Below are 16,267 nucleotides of genomic sequence, written 5' to 3'. Positions count from 1 at the left end.
CAGACGGTGGCCAAGCCCTCATTAACGGCCAGGAAGGTTCTGCTGTGTGTTTGGTGGGATTGTCAAGGAATAATCTATTATGAGCTGCTTCCCTATGGCCAAACGCTCAATTCGGACCTGTACTGTCAACAACTGGACCGCTTGAAGGTAGCACTCATGAAGAAGAGGCCATCTTTGATAAACAGAGGCCGCATTGTCTTCCATCAGGACAACGCCAGGCCACACACTTCTTTGGTGACGCGCCAGAAGCTCCGGGAGCTCGGATTGGAGGTTCTTTTGCATCCGCCGTATAGTCCGGACCTTGCACCAAGTGACTACCACCTGTTTTTGTCCATGGCGAACGAGCTAGGTAGTCAGAAGTTAGCCACAAAAGAGGCCTGTGAAAATTGGCTATCCGAGTTTTTTGCCAATAAGGAAGCGAGCTTCTATAACAGGGGTATTATGAAGTTGGCATCTCGTGGGAACAAGTCATAGAACAAAATGGCGCATATTTGACTTAAAACAGATGATTGTAACTAATTTTATAAACAAATGAAAATTCAAAAAAAAATACCGCAGGACTTTTTTGACAGCCTAATATATAAAAATGGATTTCTGTCTGTCTGTCTGATTCTTATAGGAATCGGAAATTACTGAACCGATCGACATGAAAATTGGTATGTAGGGGTTTTTGGGGTCGGTGAAGGTTCTTATGATAGTTCGAGACCCCTCCCCCCTCTCTAAGAGGGGGCTGCCATACAAATGAAATCCAAATTTCTGCATTATTCGAAAATTAATCAAGCAAACGAAAATTTGGCATGTGGAGGATTTAGGGTGCAATAAATGTTTCTATGGACGAATTTCATGCCAATTCGTCTTAGGAGTTGGCAGCAACGTATCAGATAGTAGTGAAACGTTGTGGGTGTAAAGACATGGGTCATTTAAGTCACTTTGCATACTTGATATATTCGAAAAACAATTAGACTATTTTTTGGAAAAAGCCATACTTTTTTTCTTAATTTTTTAAAATTGTTTAAATTTTCGCAAAATATTACCAAACAATTTTTAGAAACAAATTTTGCTGATAAAAAAGTTATTTTAAAAATTAAAATTCATTTTTCTCAAAAACTTTTTTTTTTGATTCCAGAAATATATATATGCAAACAAAATTAGGATAAGTTGTATTTTCTTCAAAGAAAACATGAAAAAGTTGTTCGAAAAACTTTTTCCCTGTAAAAGTGCCCATCTTCCGAAGTGTGGACGACTTGTTGGAAATTGTAAGGGCTATTGATATATGTATATATTGTTGGGAATTTAAAAAAAAAACCTTTTTGAGAAAAATGAATTTTAATTTTTAAACTAACTTTTTTGTCAGCGAAATTTTTTTTCAAAAAATTTTTGGTATTCTTTTGTAAAAATTTAAAAACTTTCCTACATTTCATCCTTTGACATGAATTTTGTAGGTATCATAGTTTTTAAGTTATAATATTTTGTAAAAAATTAAGAAAAAAAGACGGGTGGGTTATGTCGGGGACATAACCGGAGTGACGTAGGACTATACAAAGGCGACAGCTTTTGCTAAATACATATTCCAAATATATTGTTTTTTTTTCTCCTTCGTGAATACCTACCTATCTACCTGAAAAATGGATTAGTTTACTGTTTACTCTTTATAAACATGTTGGGGGTTCTGAAAAGAACCTTTGGTGTTGTGTTTTTGCGTTTTTTTTTACTAACTTGATTCTTGATTTTTTCTGAAGGCTTTGTACTTATTAAATGTTCAACGCCGGGCATCTTTCGGCGTATGCACATATCGTACAATCAAAATGATGGCTGTGATAGGGAATGCATAGTCATCAGCTCATTCACTATCATATATTTCACTATTGAGCATATTATCGTACCTTAAACTGTGGTTTCGGAGACGAATGAATTGTAAGATTTGTAGTCTCCGCAAACAAAATAAATAAAAATGAAACAGAACTGAGGTTTTGGAGACGAACTCTACGATCTGTCGAGAAATAAACGAGCTATAAGCGTTCTGAAAAACCAACAGTAAATACAGGGACGGATGACCTTCGGATTAAAGTCCTTTAAAATAAGAACAGAGCAGCAGGAAATACATAGCTCATCATGTTGCTCCTTAGTTATTTTTCTATACAATGCAGATGTAACGTCCGTCAATTTTCAACATCAGTTATCAACCAAAGGAAGCAGTTCTTGCTACCGAGAAATTTCGTTAATGCCATCCTGCATACAATGTGTTGTAATTTGAAGCCACTTTTAATTCGGAAACCATGTATGGGTTTGTGAAAACTGAATGATCAATTTAAAAGACCTCAGCCACCAATAAGCTCAAGAACAAGCATAAACAAAATAAATCGGTTTATATTAGGGGCTGTCCACATACCACGTGGACAGAAAAATCGTGTTTTTGAACCCCCCCTCCCCCTCCGTGGACAAACGTGGACATTTACTATACCCCTCCCCCTGTTGTCCACGTGGACATTACACCAATTATTTCTAAAAAAATCCAAATAAAATTGAACCTCTCTTAAATTTCATTTTGGGATTGATTCTATTTTGTGTTCTATAGTTTTATGGATAACAATGTTAGCTTAAATAATAATAGCGGTTTATTTTAAATTCGTTTATTCTCTATCCAGCATTCTCCGGGAAGTTATTTGTATCGCTCTTTAGTTTCTTCTAAATTCCATTTATGCTGTCAGGTTGTTTTTACCGCTGAAATCCATATAAAAAAATCACTTGAGAATCTATTTTCGGGAATTCTTTTTTTCTTATTCTTATTATCATTCTATATAATCATATACAATTATTTGCCAATTTTATTTATTTGGTTGAGCTGTAACAGTTCGGCTGAAAAATTCATAAGGTTGACGTCTAGATGGAACCTCTTGCAAAAATATACTTGACAATCACAAAGCACCATCATGGATACGTGTCAAAATTTGACAGCAATCGGTCGATTGGCTCGTGAGTTACAGCATTGAGAGTGAAGCAACTTTTATTATTGTGACAAAATAGAAAAATCACAAACGAATGAAAACTATGGCAACATTGCATGAATTGGGCTTCGAATTGCTTCCGCATCCACCGTATTCTCCAGATCTGGCCCCCAGCGACTATTTTCTGTTCGCAGACCTGAAGAGAATGTACGCTGGCAAGAAATTTAAGACCGATGATGAAGTGATTACCGAAACCGAGGCCTATTTTGAGGAAAAACCGAAAGATTACTATAAAAATGGTATCGAAAAGTTGCAAATCGTTTTACTGTGTTACTTTTCAGCCGAACTGTTATATGTTTTCAAAAAAAAATCAGACAATGAAATCTAGGGCTTCATTACGAAATCGTTATTGGAATCGCAAGACAAAGCAGCAGTGATAAAAAATCGATATCGGTATCATCATGATGTTCAAGTTATAAGAATGTCGTGTTAAATTATGTAGTATTAGTTTGTTTAACACACAAATGGCGGCTCAAATGAACAATAAACCTGTATCGTGATCGCTGGCTTCATCTACCAATGATTTTTCTGTTCAACCTCGTAAGACTTGGAAAATATTAGGTTGTTCCCGAATTCGTGCCGACTTTAAGGGAAAAAAATCCAAAGTATCATTCTTACAAACACACAATTATTCGAATGTATTGGGTCATTTAAAAAGTATTCGCGTTTTTCTGTTTAATTTCTGAATGTTTTTTTGATGTAGGACTGCGTCTAAAAATTTCGGACGCTTATATCTCAATCATTTCTTTTTCTATGTTTGCAAGGTCTGGGATAAACCATGGATGCATCAAAAATTCCCAACTAATCGCCCTAATTTTTTGGAGCGTCATCAAAAATTTATGTGACACTTTTCTGTTGATCGATTCTGGTGGTTTCTTCCATAATCGCCTCGTGAAATCTATCCAGTTGTGAACCGTACAACACGGAATTAACCTTTTGGCCATGTAACTCCTCATAATCGGAGATTCGCTTCCAGTTCCACCATACACACCGCGTCCCTTTTTGTGTAATCCTGGCTTTGATGTTATTTGCAGTGGTTTGTCTTGCTTATCCCATGATCTTTGCAAACAATATCGTATTTTACCCATTTCTATACACCGTGATCGATTTTCTGATGAAAATTCAGTCCAAAATTTACAAAATGTAGCAAAAATTTACTATAATTCAGGTGGCTTCCAAACATCGAGTTTCTTTACGAAGTTTTTTTTTTAATATTGATTGGTTAATTCTTATGCCTAGTTTACACAGTGTAAGGCATTGCTGAATCGATCCTTCCGCAATTTCAAAACCCAACCTCCCAACACTTGTTTGGTTTCTCGTAAAAAAACTGGACAAGGTTCTTTTCCATGCTACCCAATGGGCCGAAATTATTGCGCTCAAGAAAAGTGGCCTGAAAAATTAATAACCGGAAAGTGCAATATCTGGTGATGATGGCGGGTGAAATAGCACTTCTCAGGCAAACCTAACATTTTCGGCCAGGTTGTCAAAGAGAAGGAAGATTGACATTGTCCTGATGGAATATGACGTCTATTTTATTGGCTAATTATGTTAGTTTATTCTGGACTTTAGTTTCGTTTAGTTATAAGCAGTTCTTGTTAGAATCTATCGAAGCTCTGTAGAAGCACATTAAACGGAATTCCTTTCCAATCTCACCAGACACAAGACGCAAAAGTATGGAACCGATATATTGTAGATTTATAGAAATCGCATCAACCGTTTACACTAGCGTGAACTTCTATAATGAATATATTCATATTTTCGGTGAATTTATTCACCTGAAGTAGAACTGCATCCAACTTCAGTGATTTCTCTCCAGTGAGAAATTCACAAGCGTTTACATATGGTGAATTTATTCAAGTTATATATACCTCGAATAAGTGTATCATATTTATTCTCATCTGTTTACACCTTTTTTCACGTGAATAAATCCATCTATAGCTATAGATCTCCCTAATGTAAATCCGCCATAATATACTTTGGTGGTATCTTCGTCCTGGCGGAATGTATGATCCTCTTCTGCCAATGTAAATAAATCCATCACTCTCAGTTCATGTGCGTTACTTTCAAAATACACATTTCAGTGAAACAGTTCAACAATATGAAAAAATATGGTCTCTTATTGATAAATACGGAGTACTCGCAAGGGGCGGCAAGATTGAAATTTGATAAAAATGCAGAGCAGATTTTATTCTTTATTGATTATGGATATTAATGTATTTTCAAAAATATTCATTTTATGTATCCACGTGGACATTATCTGAACCCCCTCCTCCCTCTCCGTGGACAATCGTGGACATTTTCGTACCCCCTACCCCCCCTAAAGTTGTCCACGTGGTATGTGGACAGCCCCTTATATGTCGGTACTTTAGAATGCATTGTGAAATGTATTGTGAAAAAACTTTTAATAACTCTCCTTTGAAAGGTTTAATGGCCCTGAAAAGCGTCGTGTTTTACGGTGGCTGGTTTTGCCACCAAAGCAGTCTGTATAAACAAACTTTTTCCTTCTTCTACCTGCTGCCGTTTTGCGATTGCGTTTGCCACTCGCTGAAACTAGTTGTTGCCACCGAACCGAATGTGCTCTGTTCTGTAGGCGGGTTTTCTTATTGTCGCGAGTAGCTTTGCCAGCCAACTCGATCACTTCGGCGGCCGAAACTATATAACGCCGGCTAGGTGGACTGGTGCACTGGTACTAACGCGCTCGGCCTAGCTACCCTTACGGAGCAATTGGCGGATACACATACGGGGAACTGGAGACCAACACTGTTCGAGCGGGATTTTGCCTTTCCCTTCACTTTTCCTCCTTTGCCATGTCCAGACATGGCTGCTTGTGTTGGTTTGTTGATGTGTTGTGATGCGAACCGATGTGGTGTACGGTTTGGATTAGAGCAAGACGGGTCTATGGTACTAGGTGAGGCCGTTTCGTCACTAAGTTGGTTAGGGGAGTGGGATATGAAAACAGTACGGAAGAAAGCAGAAGGGGAATTATTTGCTTGTAGCGCGAAAGAGACAGACTGATCACGAGCGAGCTTCGGCACTAGCGTATTGTATTTTGTTTACAAACAAAACACAGTAGACTTCCAATATGGCTGAAGAGTGGTTTTAGCAAGTTGGCCCACCTTAGGATATACTTCTAGGCGCCTTGGATTAGAGATGGGCAAACCGTTCACGAACGGTACGAAAGAACTAGTTCGCTGAAAAGAGTGAACGAGCGGTCGTTCTTTTTCAGAGAACGGTAGTTCTCCCCACGAACCGATTGCGAGCGAACGGTTTGTGAACGAACGGAACGAACTGATTCCGTAAGAACGGTTTGCGAGTGAACTGTTTGAGAGTGAACTGTTTGTGAACGAACTGTTTGCGAGTGAACTGTATGGCAAAGAACTGATTGAGAGTGAACTGTTTGGGAACGAACTGTTTGAGAACGAAGTGTTTGCGGCCGAACTGTTTGCGAACAAACTAGTGCAGCTGAACTGATTTGCGCTGGACGAAATGGATAAATATAACGAGAACGCTTGTAAGGAAAATAAAACGATTTACCATTTATGAGCAAAATGCATGTAACTCATGGTTTATTTTGTTAATGTGTACTCAATTTTGGGTTAAAAATTAAATTAGATTTTCGTAGTTTTAAAAGCAGAACTATATATTTTCAATTTCATGTATTTTTTCAATTCCGCGTAACAATCATATACTTTCTGATTATCAGAAAAAATCTGAGGGAAGCTGGGGCGATTCATGGATTAGGTAAACATAAAATATTATAGTGAGAGCATGTTGAGAAAAAAGTTTTTCCGTTGCTTTCAATTCATTGTTTGGCCTATTGCGTGTACGTGTTATCGTGATTGTTTGTATGATTGATTGTTAGTGAAAATCGCTGCTGATTTTTTTGCCTGAATGAAAGTTATAAAATATGATCTTACATGGAACCTGTGTGTTTTTTTTTTATTTAAATCGTTTATTTTTACAGGCACAGTTACATAGGTTTAAAGGAGCCGAACTCCTTACTGTATTGTTACTAGTATATATACATTTTTCCTTCTTAATTTTTCCTTCTAATGTTAATAATATAGGAAACCGATTACTCGCGGTCAACTCGAGTTTAGAAGGGTGACATATTTTCTTCAGGAAAAGGAGGGGATATGAGGATATGTTGACAATGATCACACTCACACTCTCAATCACATTCATCACACTCAATTCTTAAACCTATCTTATATCTAATATGTATTTACATTTCATCTTATAACCTGTGTGTTGTCCAAAAAGAGAATATGAAAAATTGCACATATGTTGTGCGCATAAAATTATTACATAAACTTTTGTTGATCGAAAAACATATTTTCACATACAGTTTGCGACTTTTAAAAAAGCAGCTTATCTTTCCCCACTAAATTTCAAAAATATAAATCCCATACGTACACTATCCAATCCAACGATATTAATTAATAGCTGTCTATTGATGTTGGGTTCCTGCTAACATTCTATGTTGTTCTTAATATCGCTGAACGACAGCGAAAGAACGGTTCAAAAGAACTGATTCACTTAGATGAACGGTTAGTGAATGAACCGTTCATCAAAGTGAACAGTTTTGCCCATCTCTAGTTTGGATGAGAATGATCGTCACGGCAGCGGAGCGGGGATTTTTAAGCTGATTAGCTGGCTCGAGAATTTCGCATGTGTGAGACTGCGACCAATGTTTCGTTCATATTTTTTCTTTTTCCTTTCCAATCGTGCTTCATTGTATTTCGCTGCTGCTCTGGTTGCCCGTTTTGGTCGGTACGATTTGAGGAGCACAAAATGGACCAATCAAAAATGGGCACATAGTGCATTTGGACAATGCTTGTTATTTCACAATTATTCAATTATTTATCTCAAAAAAAAAAAAAAAAGAAATGTTATTCGTTATGATAGATGCGTAGATATATTTCCTATCAATTGATGCAAAAACCTTTGCGATCTATTCAGAAATGCTCGAGTTATAAGCGTTCCAAATCTTGCATTTTTTCCTACTTGTTCAGTGTCTAGATTTTCATTTCACACCCTATATCTTCCGGTTAGACGTAGTCCTACGTCAAAAAATTGGCTTGTTCCAAAAAGTAGTCTAATTGTTTTTCGAATATTTCAGGTGCAAAGATGCTTATAAGACCCATGTCTTTACACCCACAACGTTTCACTGCATATGAGATGGCGCTGCCAACGGTCAGTCGAGTTGGCATGAAATTCGTCTATGGTGGCTAGACACTCCTCTCCCCTCTCTAAGAGGGGACTGCCATACAAATGAAACACAAATTTCTTTATAACTCGAGAACTAATCAAGCAAATCGAGCCGAATTCGGCATGTAGAGGTTTCTATGGTGAATCAACACTCCACCCTCTCTCTAAGGGGAAGGGAGGGTTACCATACAGATGAACCCGTGCAGTGAACAGCTTTCCTATGATGTAGTGCGTACTGCAATCGATATATAGTCTTTCGGCTCCACCTATGCTTGAAGGCAAATGTAGGTCATTTCAAATATCTGGTTTGTGTAATTTGTAGCTGTTGAGTAGCATAAAACATAGAAAGAAATTTTATAAAAAGATGATTTGATGGCCAATACGATTTGTGGCCAATATTCCGTGTACCAGAATGTATGACTATAATAGGCATAGTGATGAAGTTTTAGCGAAAATACAAGAAAATTCATAGAAAAATAGTTTTTTTTTATCTCATTTGTTTATTTCAGGCTTCATTAGCATTTTAGCTGTAATAGAGCCGAATTTTAATCGTGTACATGTCACATGTTTATCATATCTATAATTAGCACATTACACAGTTGCCATTTTCGGCGTAATAGTATTCCTTCTATACCATTGCGTATACGTATTACATTTCTCAGTAACCATTCAGACGTAAGAGTATTCGTTCTTTTCTTCCATTGTCCAGTTAGACCGAACAGTGGAGACAATTGACATGATCATTGTTGGGTTATTAATAAAATAGCAGCCCGATGTTTCCATTATTTCCATTATATGCCATTATTTGACGAACGATTATTCACGAAAATCGGACATCACTAAATGAATTTCATCGAGACTTCTTACTTAACCCATTACTGCCCAGGTATACAAGAACTTGATCCCAATGGCATGGAACTTTCTAGTCCATCTAGGTTTGTCCCGAAAAGGGGGGGGGGGGGGAGAAACGCAATATTATGGTTTGGAGTTCTTTGGAAGTTGAGATATCTGACGTATGAAATTTCATACGCTGAGCCGATACAGTATCAAAAATGGAAATCATTTGAATATCGAACAAAACGGTTTTATTTCATAAAATTCAACTTCAACAACCATTTTCATGGTTTATTAGCACTTTCGTGTACTGCCGTTCTACGCAAAATTGTCCCACGGTTCAATTCCTAGAAATTTGTACATTTCCGGTACGGTCACTCGGAATCTTGTATCTCCTTTTAGCAGTGGGTACTTTTTTGTCTCTGTGGTGATTAGTCCGACGAAATTTGCGTCAAATAGGTAATGGAACATTTTTTATGTTTCGAGCAGAGATCATTAAGATCAGGTGAATGTCCTTCAAGAACAACGGCTGCATCTGCATCCGAATTTAAGGTCATTTTTTCCCAGTGTCTGGCTCTCCGCTTCTTGCTGCTGCCCGAGGAGCATTCTTGTGATTGGTCTCGTTCAATGTTGCTCTCGACATTCACTTGTTTGCCAAAACCGGAAGGGCCGTCCTCCGAGTCACTATCTCCAGCTTGGGGGCACGATGACAAAGTCAATATCATTTGTTGACACTAGATTTCCGAAAGCGACTTCGTCCAAATTGATCAGATAATTGTACAGCTCCTCCGGATTATCGGGAAGCTGATATATCCTATTGAGAAAAACATATACCGTAGTTGCACAGCGTATGAAATTTCATACTCTCAAAAGTAAACAGATTTTTTTACGGTTTCATAATTTTCTTCGGATTTTTTGTTAGTTTTTTTTTTTACACTCGTCTAGTAGAGTTGTGTCGCAGATTTGAGCAATTTAGAATCCTTCAAGAGGTAAAACGTTGATAAATTTATGTTTACTTTTGCGACTCTATTGAACTCGAACTTTGCAAGCTTCAATACACAACAAAACAACAAAAATGACAAATAAAATGACACTGACCCAAAAAAGAAACAGTCTTAAATTGTAAAAAGAAAGGCCTTCCTTGTGTTCGAATTTTGATTGAATCGAGTGTTAAGGTTTACATCTGAACACTGAGGTACTGATCTTCGATTTGTTTTCTTTGTACCTCAAATACACCGCAAATTTAACTTCATTCAAAGTCCCATCACTTTCCATAGTCAACAGCAGTCGCAAAACAGCGAACAAACAAGTCAAGCCACGTCATGATGACACCATTATCGTGGCAACATTTCTTTTATTTGCCTTTCCCCTGGTCCATGCCGAATCGTAACTGCAAACGTAACCGTAACCGTGCCGGAATGACCGAAAATTGCCTCCGTCGGACCCCGCCCCCCAGACGAAGGGGGACGAAAAGAATTCGCACAAACGAGGGAAGAATTTAGCGCTCGTTATCATTGGCTTGTTTTTTTTTCTGTTGTTGTTGTTGTTGGGGTGTGAGGGCGGTGACAGGAGCAGGATCAGGAGCCAGGACTGCCACCGCCACCGATTAGAAGCGATACGCCGAGAGATGTGTATTGCCCCAAAAGGAGCGTCGAGTGTCGCTGGCCATCTCCGCAAATGACACGAGAAAATCTTTTTACGAGCGTATTATCAAAGTAGACAGAAACACAGATAAAATGCTTTTTTCCCGGGCTTTCCCTTTCCGAATTTTCCTTCCCCTAGCACTCTTTTCGCTTTCGTTACTTGGTTGGCCCGGATGGAACTGCGTGACCACACTGCTTCGTGTGCCCGGGAGATCATTTACGTGGGGCTACAAAATGCTGGAGATAAAAGTAGGAATACGAAACGCGTTTTATTACCTCGTAAAATGATTACTGGCCAGTTAGGAGTGTTTTGTGCGACGGAGCGCATAGATTGCGAACCGAGGAACGGAGGAAGAGAGAGCGTTAATTGATAGCGTTTTAGCGTTCGTTTCGAGGGAAAAAATACAATCAATCGTGTGATATCCCGAGTGGACATTCCGGTGCTCGATCCTGAAATAATCTGAGTGTGTTCTTGACGTAGAACTACGTCTTTCATTAAGGGTGTCAAATCAGAAAACAGGTCACGTTTTTATGAAATAAAGTTAACGTTAATAACTATTTTTGCCGCGAACGGATTTTGGCGATTTACATACTAAACGAATCGGAAATACCGTAAGATTTGTTTAATATGCCATACATTAGAATCCCCTGGTTAGTAAATGGTTAAAATTCATGAAAACTTAAAGTGTTTCTATTTTCCCATACATTTGTTCTGCCCATTTGAGTGCTTTCCCGAACAGAGCTATCAATAACGAGCAACTTATCGACGACCAACGGAGGGGAAATCGTAGGATTTAAAGTCTCCGTGAACAAAGAAAAAGAGGAAGAATGAAGGGGAATACTTGCCTAGAGTATAAACAGTGGATCTCGCTGAGGCAAACTTTCATTCGGCATCGGACTGTTGAGTAATCCAGTTCACTTTGCTTTCGCTGCGCTTCGATCTAATAGCGAATTCGTTTTTGTTCAGTTTCAACCCCAGTGCCGCACTAACTGCTGTCAAAACGTTTTTTTATTCACTCAGTTTCGCATTCAGTGTCGCACTAGGTTCGCCCGAAAGCTGTTAGTTTCGCACTGAGATATTTCACGGGTTGGCACTCGGGTTCACCAACACAACTATACTGAACTGTCAAGTTTCGAGTATTGTTTTGGAAAATCTAAGAATAAAGACTATGAAAATGGAAAACATGCTGCTTTTGCTTTTGTATTATTGGAATCGTAATCCAATTCGGATTCTGATTTTGAAGAGTATATTCGAGTAGACGGCATTAAGCTACGTGTGCTTTCATTGGGAGGCGAAAATAACGATGGATATTCAGGTGGAATAAACCTGCTTTCAAAATCAAAATTATGAATGAAAATTTACTTTAATACGTATCAAATATTTATTTTATGTGATGAAATAAGAGGGTTTTCCCGATATCGCCGAAACATATTGAACGAAAACTGTGTTTAATGATGATTTTATATTATAATAGTAATTATTTGTGGAACAAACAGGAAATGCATCGACAAATGGTTAAGTGAGTGTCAGAACTATATGTGTTAGGTAATCAAACAATATGAAGTAAAAATTTTCATTCAAACTTTTATATTGTTTCACTGCACTTGGCCCTTCTGATCTGATAGAGAATAATTTACCTCCCAAGCACTAATATCGCCACCAGACGTCGACACTGTACATTTGTCGTCGCAAATATAAACAAATCAGACTATATAACGCACACCGACAAACCACCGCATTCGTGAAACTGAAAACGTTTTTTTATTACAGAGTCAGTTTGGCACTGACTCAGTTTTAAAAACGAATTCGCTATAACATTGGACCTCACCAGTGGTAATCCAACTTGGAAATCATCGTTTGATTTTTCTGTTCGTTTTTCGCGTTATTCGTATCGTGTGTTCTTCTTTCCGCGTCATAGGTTGGACGCTTCGCGTAGTGTGCGATGAGCAAGAAGAAGAGGAAGGCAGGCTCGAGCCCTGCAAAAAACGAACGCATTGCCAGGGGCAATCAAATTACGAGGTAAGCGTCATCTAATGATGCACGCGATGTTGGTGCAGTGAAAAGCGCTCGCACTGAACCGAGCCTACGCGAATGTGACACATCACCGAACAACAGCGAAGTAGGCGATTTCGGCGCGTTGGTCGAAAATGTAAACGCCCAGCCAGCAACCAAAATCAAGCTCCCCCCGCTGGTGGGGAAGGCGGTCGCTCTTGACAAACTCATCAGCGAATTCGCATCGATGGGTGTTACAGCAGAGTACAAGCTGTGTGGCATAATTCAGTCTTTTTCCAAGCAGTTAACATTGTTTATTTTCCGTCTTCATAAGGGCTTCGTTGGTGCCTTTGCGAATGCATCAATGCATTAAACTGACGTTATGGCGAAGCAGACGTTAAGGTTGTGCACCAAAAAATTATTTGGAAATACCAAGCATCTTGAATGTCTTACTGGAATGTTATAAGTTATTTGGGTTCGCGTGCCAGTCGCAAAACTGCCTTCAACTAGGATTGCATTTGCGCTAATATTTATCATAATGAAGCATTGCTACTGTTTTCTAGGTTGTTATTAACAAAAAGAGTTTATTTCTCTTGTTTAGTCATCAAGAAAGTAAATGTTCTGGAATTTTGTATGTGATTTGGTTTTCCTTGCCAGTAGCAAAACTTCCTCCACTAAGGGTGACAGCTGCGCTTCTCTCGAGCATGAGAAAGTAATGCAACTCTTTTCGAGGCCAGTTATATTAACAGAAGCGTTTCTTTTGAGAATAGCGCAAAATTATGAGAAATGTTTATATTGCTAGTAGTTGCAAGCCACCAATGTATGGCTCTGTATGCATGCTATTGTGAACGCTTGTTTGGCGCTTGGTTTACGCTTAGTTTGTACGAACGATATCCAGAGGTGCGATTCCTTTGAGGCAATACTAAATAACATGTAGCATGATATTTGATACTTGCAAATGTTGCAGATATATTGATGTAGTTATGAGATATGGAATAATGGTGCTGCTGCAACATGTATATAATCGACTGTAGCCGAGTCTATGTCAATTTCGAAAAAGGCCACCGGAATAGCCATCGAGGTAAATTTTCAATGCATTGACATGAAATAAATTGCGACTTACGATCAGCTAGTGTATTGTTTTGCGAGGGCAAGAATGAATCATCAATCAATTATCGTCAACTGATTCTACAATGAAAAAATCATTTCAGAGATTATTCTACTAAGCAGTTGTTTCTAAAATTTCACAGCATTATAGAATAATATCCGAAGGTATAAACAAGCGACTTATATAAAAAAAAACAGCGTAGTTCTACGTCAACAATGCGGTCGTATCTTGGACACAACCTCCTATAATTTTTTCTCCTTCTCCATTTCAGATCAAATCCCCATCACCAAGCTCGCCAGTCTGATCGGAACTATCTTCCCAGTCTTTCTGTTTATCGGATTTCTGTTCATGCCGGAGTCCGCCCGGTACCTCGCTACCACCCAGCAGGTTAGTCGCGCTCGAAGCATCCTCCGGAAGACCCACACGAACGAAGCTTTCTCCGCTCAGGTGATGGAAAACAACCTAACCAATTGGCAGCAGCCGCGATTTGCAAACGTCAATTTGCTGGAATCACTCCGGAAACTTCAGAACACCCGCCTCGTCGTGCCCACCCTTGTGCTGGTAGTGTTTCAGCAATTCGTGGGCGCTATCCCGATGATGTTCAACCTGAGCGGTATCTTCAACCTCACCGGGAGCCTGCTCTACCCGGAGTATACGGCAATCTGCGTGGCAGCTATCTTCACGCTCAGTATTCCGACCTATCGGTTGTTGTGCGTTAAAATTGGTGACTACAAACTGCTCGTGTGGAGTTCCCTGCTGATGGCCGTGGCAATGGGTGGTTTGGGGTGGCACTGTCACGTCCAGGGAATCACCGGACACTCCGGTGAACACGAACACATACCGCTGGTGTGCTTCGGAGTTTTCGTGTTTCTGTACGCAATCGGCTTCCAGCAGGTGCCCTGGCGGTGGTTGGACACTATCGTTGAGGAAGAGAACGCACTTCCCGTGCGCACCATCGCCACCTGTCTGAGCTGGGTTTCCCTGTATATCTGTGTACGACTGTTGCCCTTCCTGTTCGGTATGATCGGTGCGGGATGGTTGTTCTGGAATATTACGATCATCGCGCTTTTTGCTGTGTTATTCGTACTGATCGCCATCCCAAATCTGGATCGGAGTGTGGTCGCAGGCAAAAGCTTGGTCGACTGCAGCGGTAGCAGTTCGTCGTCATCGTCTTCCAATTTGGGGACGGAAGAAAATTTGGTTTAAAAAAACAGATGAGAGTGTAACAACATCTAACAGAAGACTGAGTGTGTGTTTACAATAATCCCAATATCAGCATGGAGAGAATTGGATTGATTGGTTTATTTTTAAGAATTAAATTATATTATTCTTGATTAGCTAATGATGTCGCATTAAGTTAGCAGCTACAGTTCGTAGATTAAGAGTTCGCGAAAATGATTGTCTCATTCGGTTTAAGTAAATTTATGTTTTTGTAACTAAATCAATTCAAAGGTGTTGATGTTTTATCCGAACACTTTCCATTGGTTCTTGATTTGATTATAACTCAATTCGGCCGGGTTCACCTTATAATTTGAGTGGCCTACAATTCATGTGTATGTTCCACGGATGAACATAATGTAGAAACATTCAAAGGATTCTTCTCTTTTTTGCAGTTTTGCAGCCCAGTTATTGAATGAAATTAGTTAACTGGATTGACCCCAGATCCCACTCCAGATAGCGAACGAGAACTGAACCATGGAAGGAACATTTCACAGCGGTAAGTGATGTGGTTATGTGAGAGGATGAACACTGACTTGCCCGATGATGTATTTCATGAAGAACTTTCAAATGTTTCACATGTTTAAACACGCGACAACGGAGAGAATCGATGAGCAGTTTGAGGAGGTGATCGGGAAAACGCCTCTCTCTAATTCTTCTCACATTTTCGCATTCGATGACGGAAGATGTCCACGGGAAAACTGAGAAAGCAATTGGTCTCCGGCGTAATCTCGCAAAGTGACGTAAACGCCAAAGTTGACAATCTACTTTTTTTTTGTTATAGATCCATATAGAATACCAAGTACTTCCGAAAAACACAGGAATTTTCTCAGAAATGTGTAAATATGACACCGTAAAAACTCGAAAATGGAGTGACGTATGCGCCATTTTCATTACGATGTGACAATGTGATGCGATGTGATGTTCTGATCCGATCTGATGGCATTGGATTATGGTACAGAAAAAACAAACGAGAAAAAAACATGTTTAAAATGTCACTTCCATGTACCCATTATGGTAATAGTTGGTGTCACATGGAAAAGGTGCTAATAGGACTCAAATAATACTTTAATAATAATTTTCAAATAAAACTCTCTAAATATTATCCCTAGTATGCAATACTATGTCGTTGATTCTACACTTGACAAAAATTATGGGAACGGAGCGCGAAGTCAAAGTGTTTAAGTCATTTTAGAAACAATGTAACTTTGTGAAAAACCAACGCATGAAGATGGGATATACATCATTTGACAGC

General features: G+C 39.0%; 1 protein-coding gene across 3 annotated transcripts in view; it reads left to right on the top strand.

Annotated features, from left to right (window-relative positions):
* LOC129776506 (facilitated trehalose transporter Tret1-2 homolog) overlaps positions 1-15,239 on the top strand; it is a 59,356-nt gene extending 44,117 nt beyond the window's left edge. For 2 of the 3 annotated variants that reach the window (XM_055782199.1, XM_055782191.1), the window contains one exon: positions 14,066-15,239. In XM_055782199.1, coding sequence (XP_055638174.1) covers positions 14,066-15,000 — 935 coding nt within the window. In that variant the 3' untranslated portion in view covers positions 15,001-15,239. The remainder of the gene's footprint in view (positions 1-14,065) is intronic. The other variant, XM_055782207.1, reaches the window with a different exon arrangement.
* Positions 15,240-16,267: the final 1,028 nt, after the last annotated feature.

The sequence above is a fragment of the Toxorhynchites rutilus genome, chromosome 1 (genome assembly GCF_029784135.1).
Source record: "Toxorhynchites rutilus septentrionalis strain SRP chromosome 1, ASM2978413v1, whole genome shotgun sequence".
NCBI lineage: Eukaryota > Metazoa > Arthropoda > Insecta > Diptera > Culicidae > Toxorhynchites > Toxorhynchites rutilus.
Note: the sequence above shows the minus strand (reverse complement) of the source record. Positions and strands in the feature narration are given on the sequence as shown.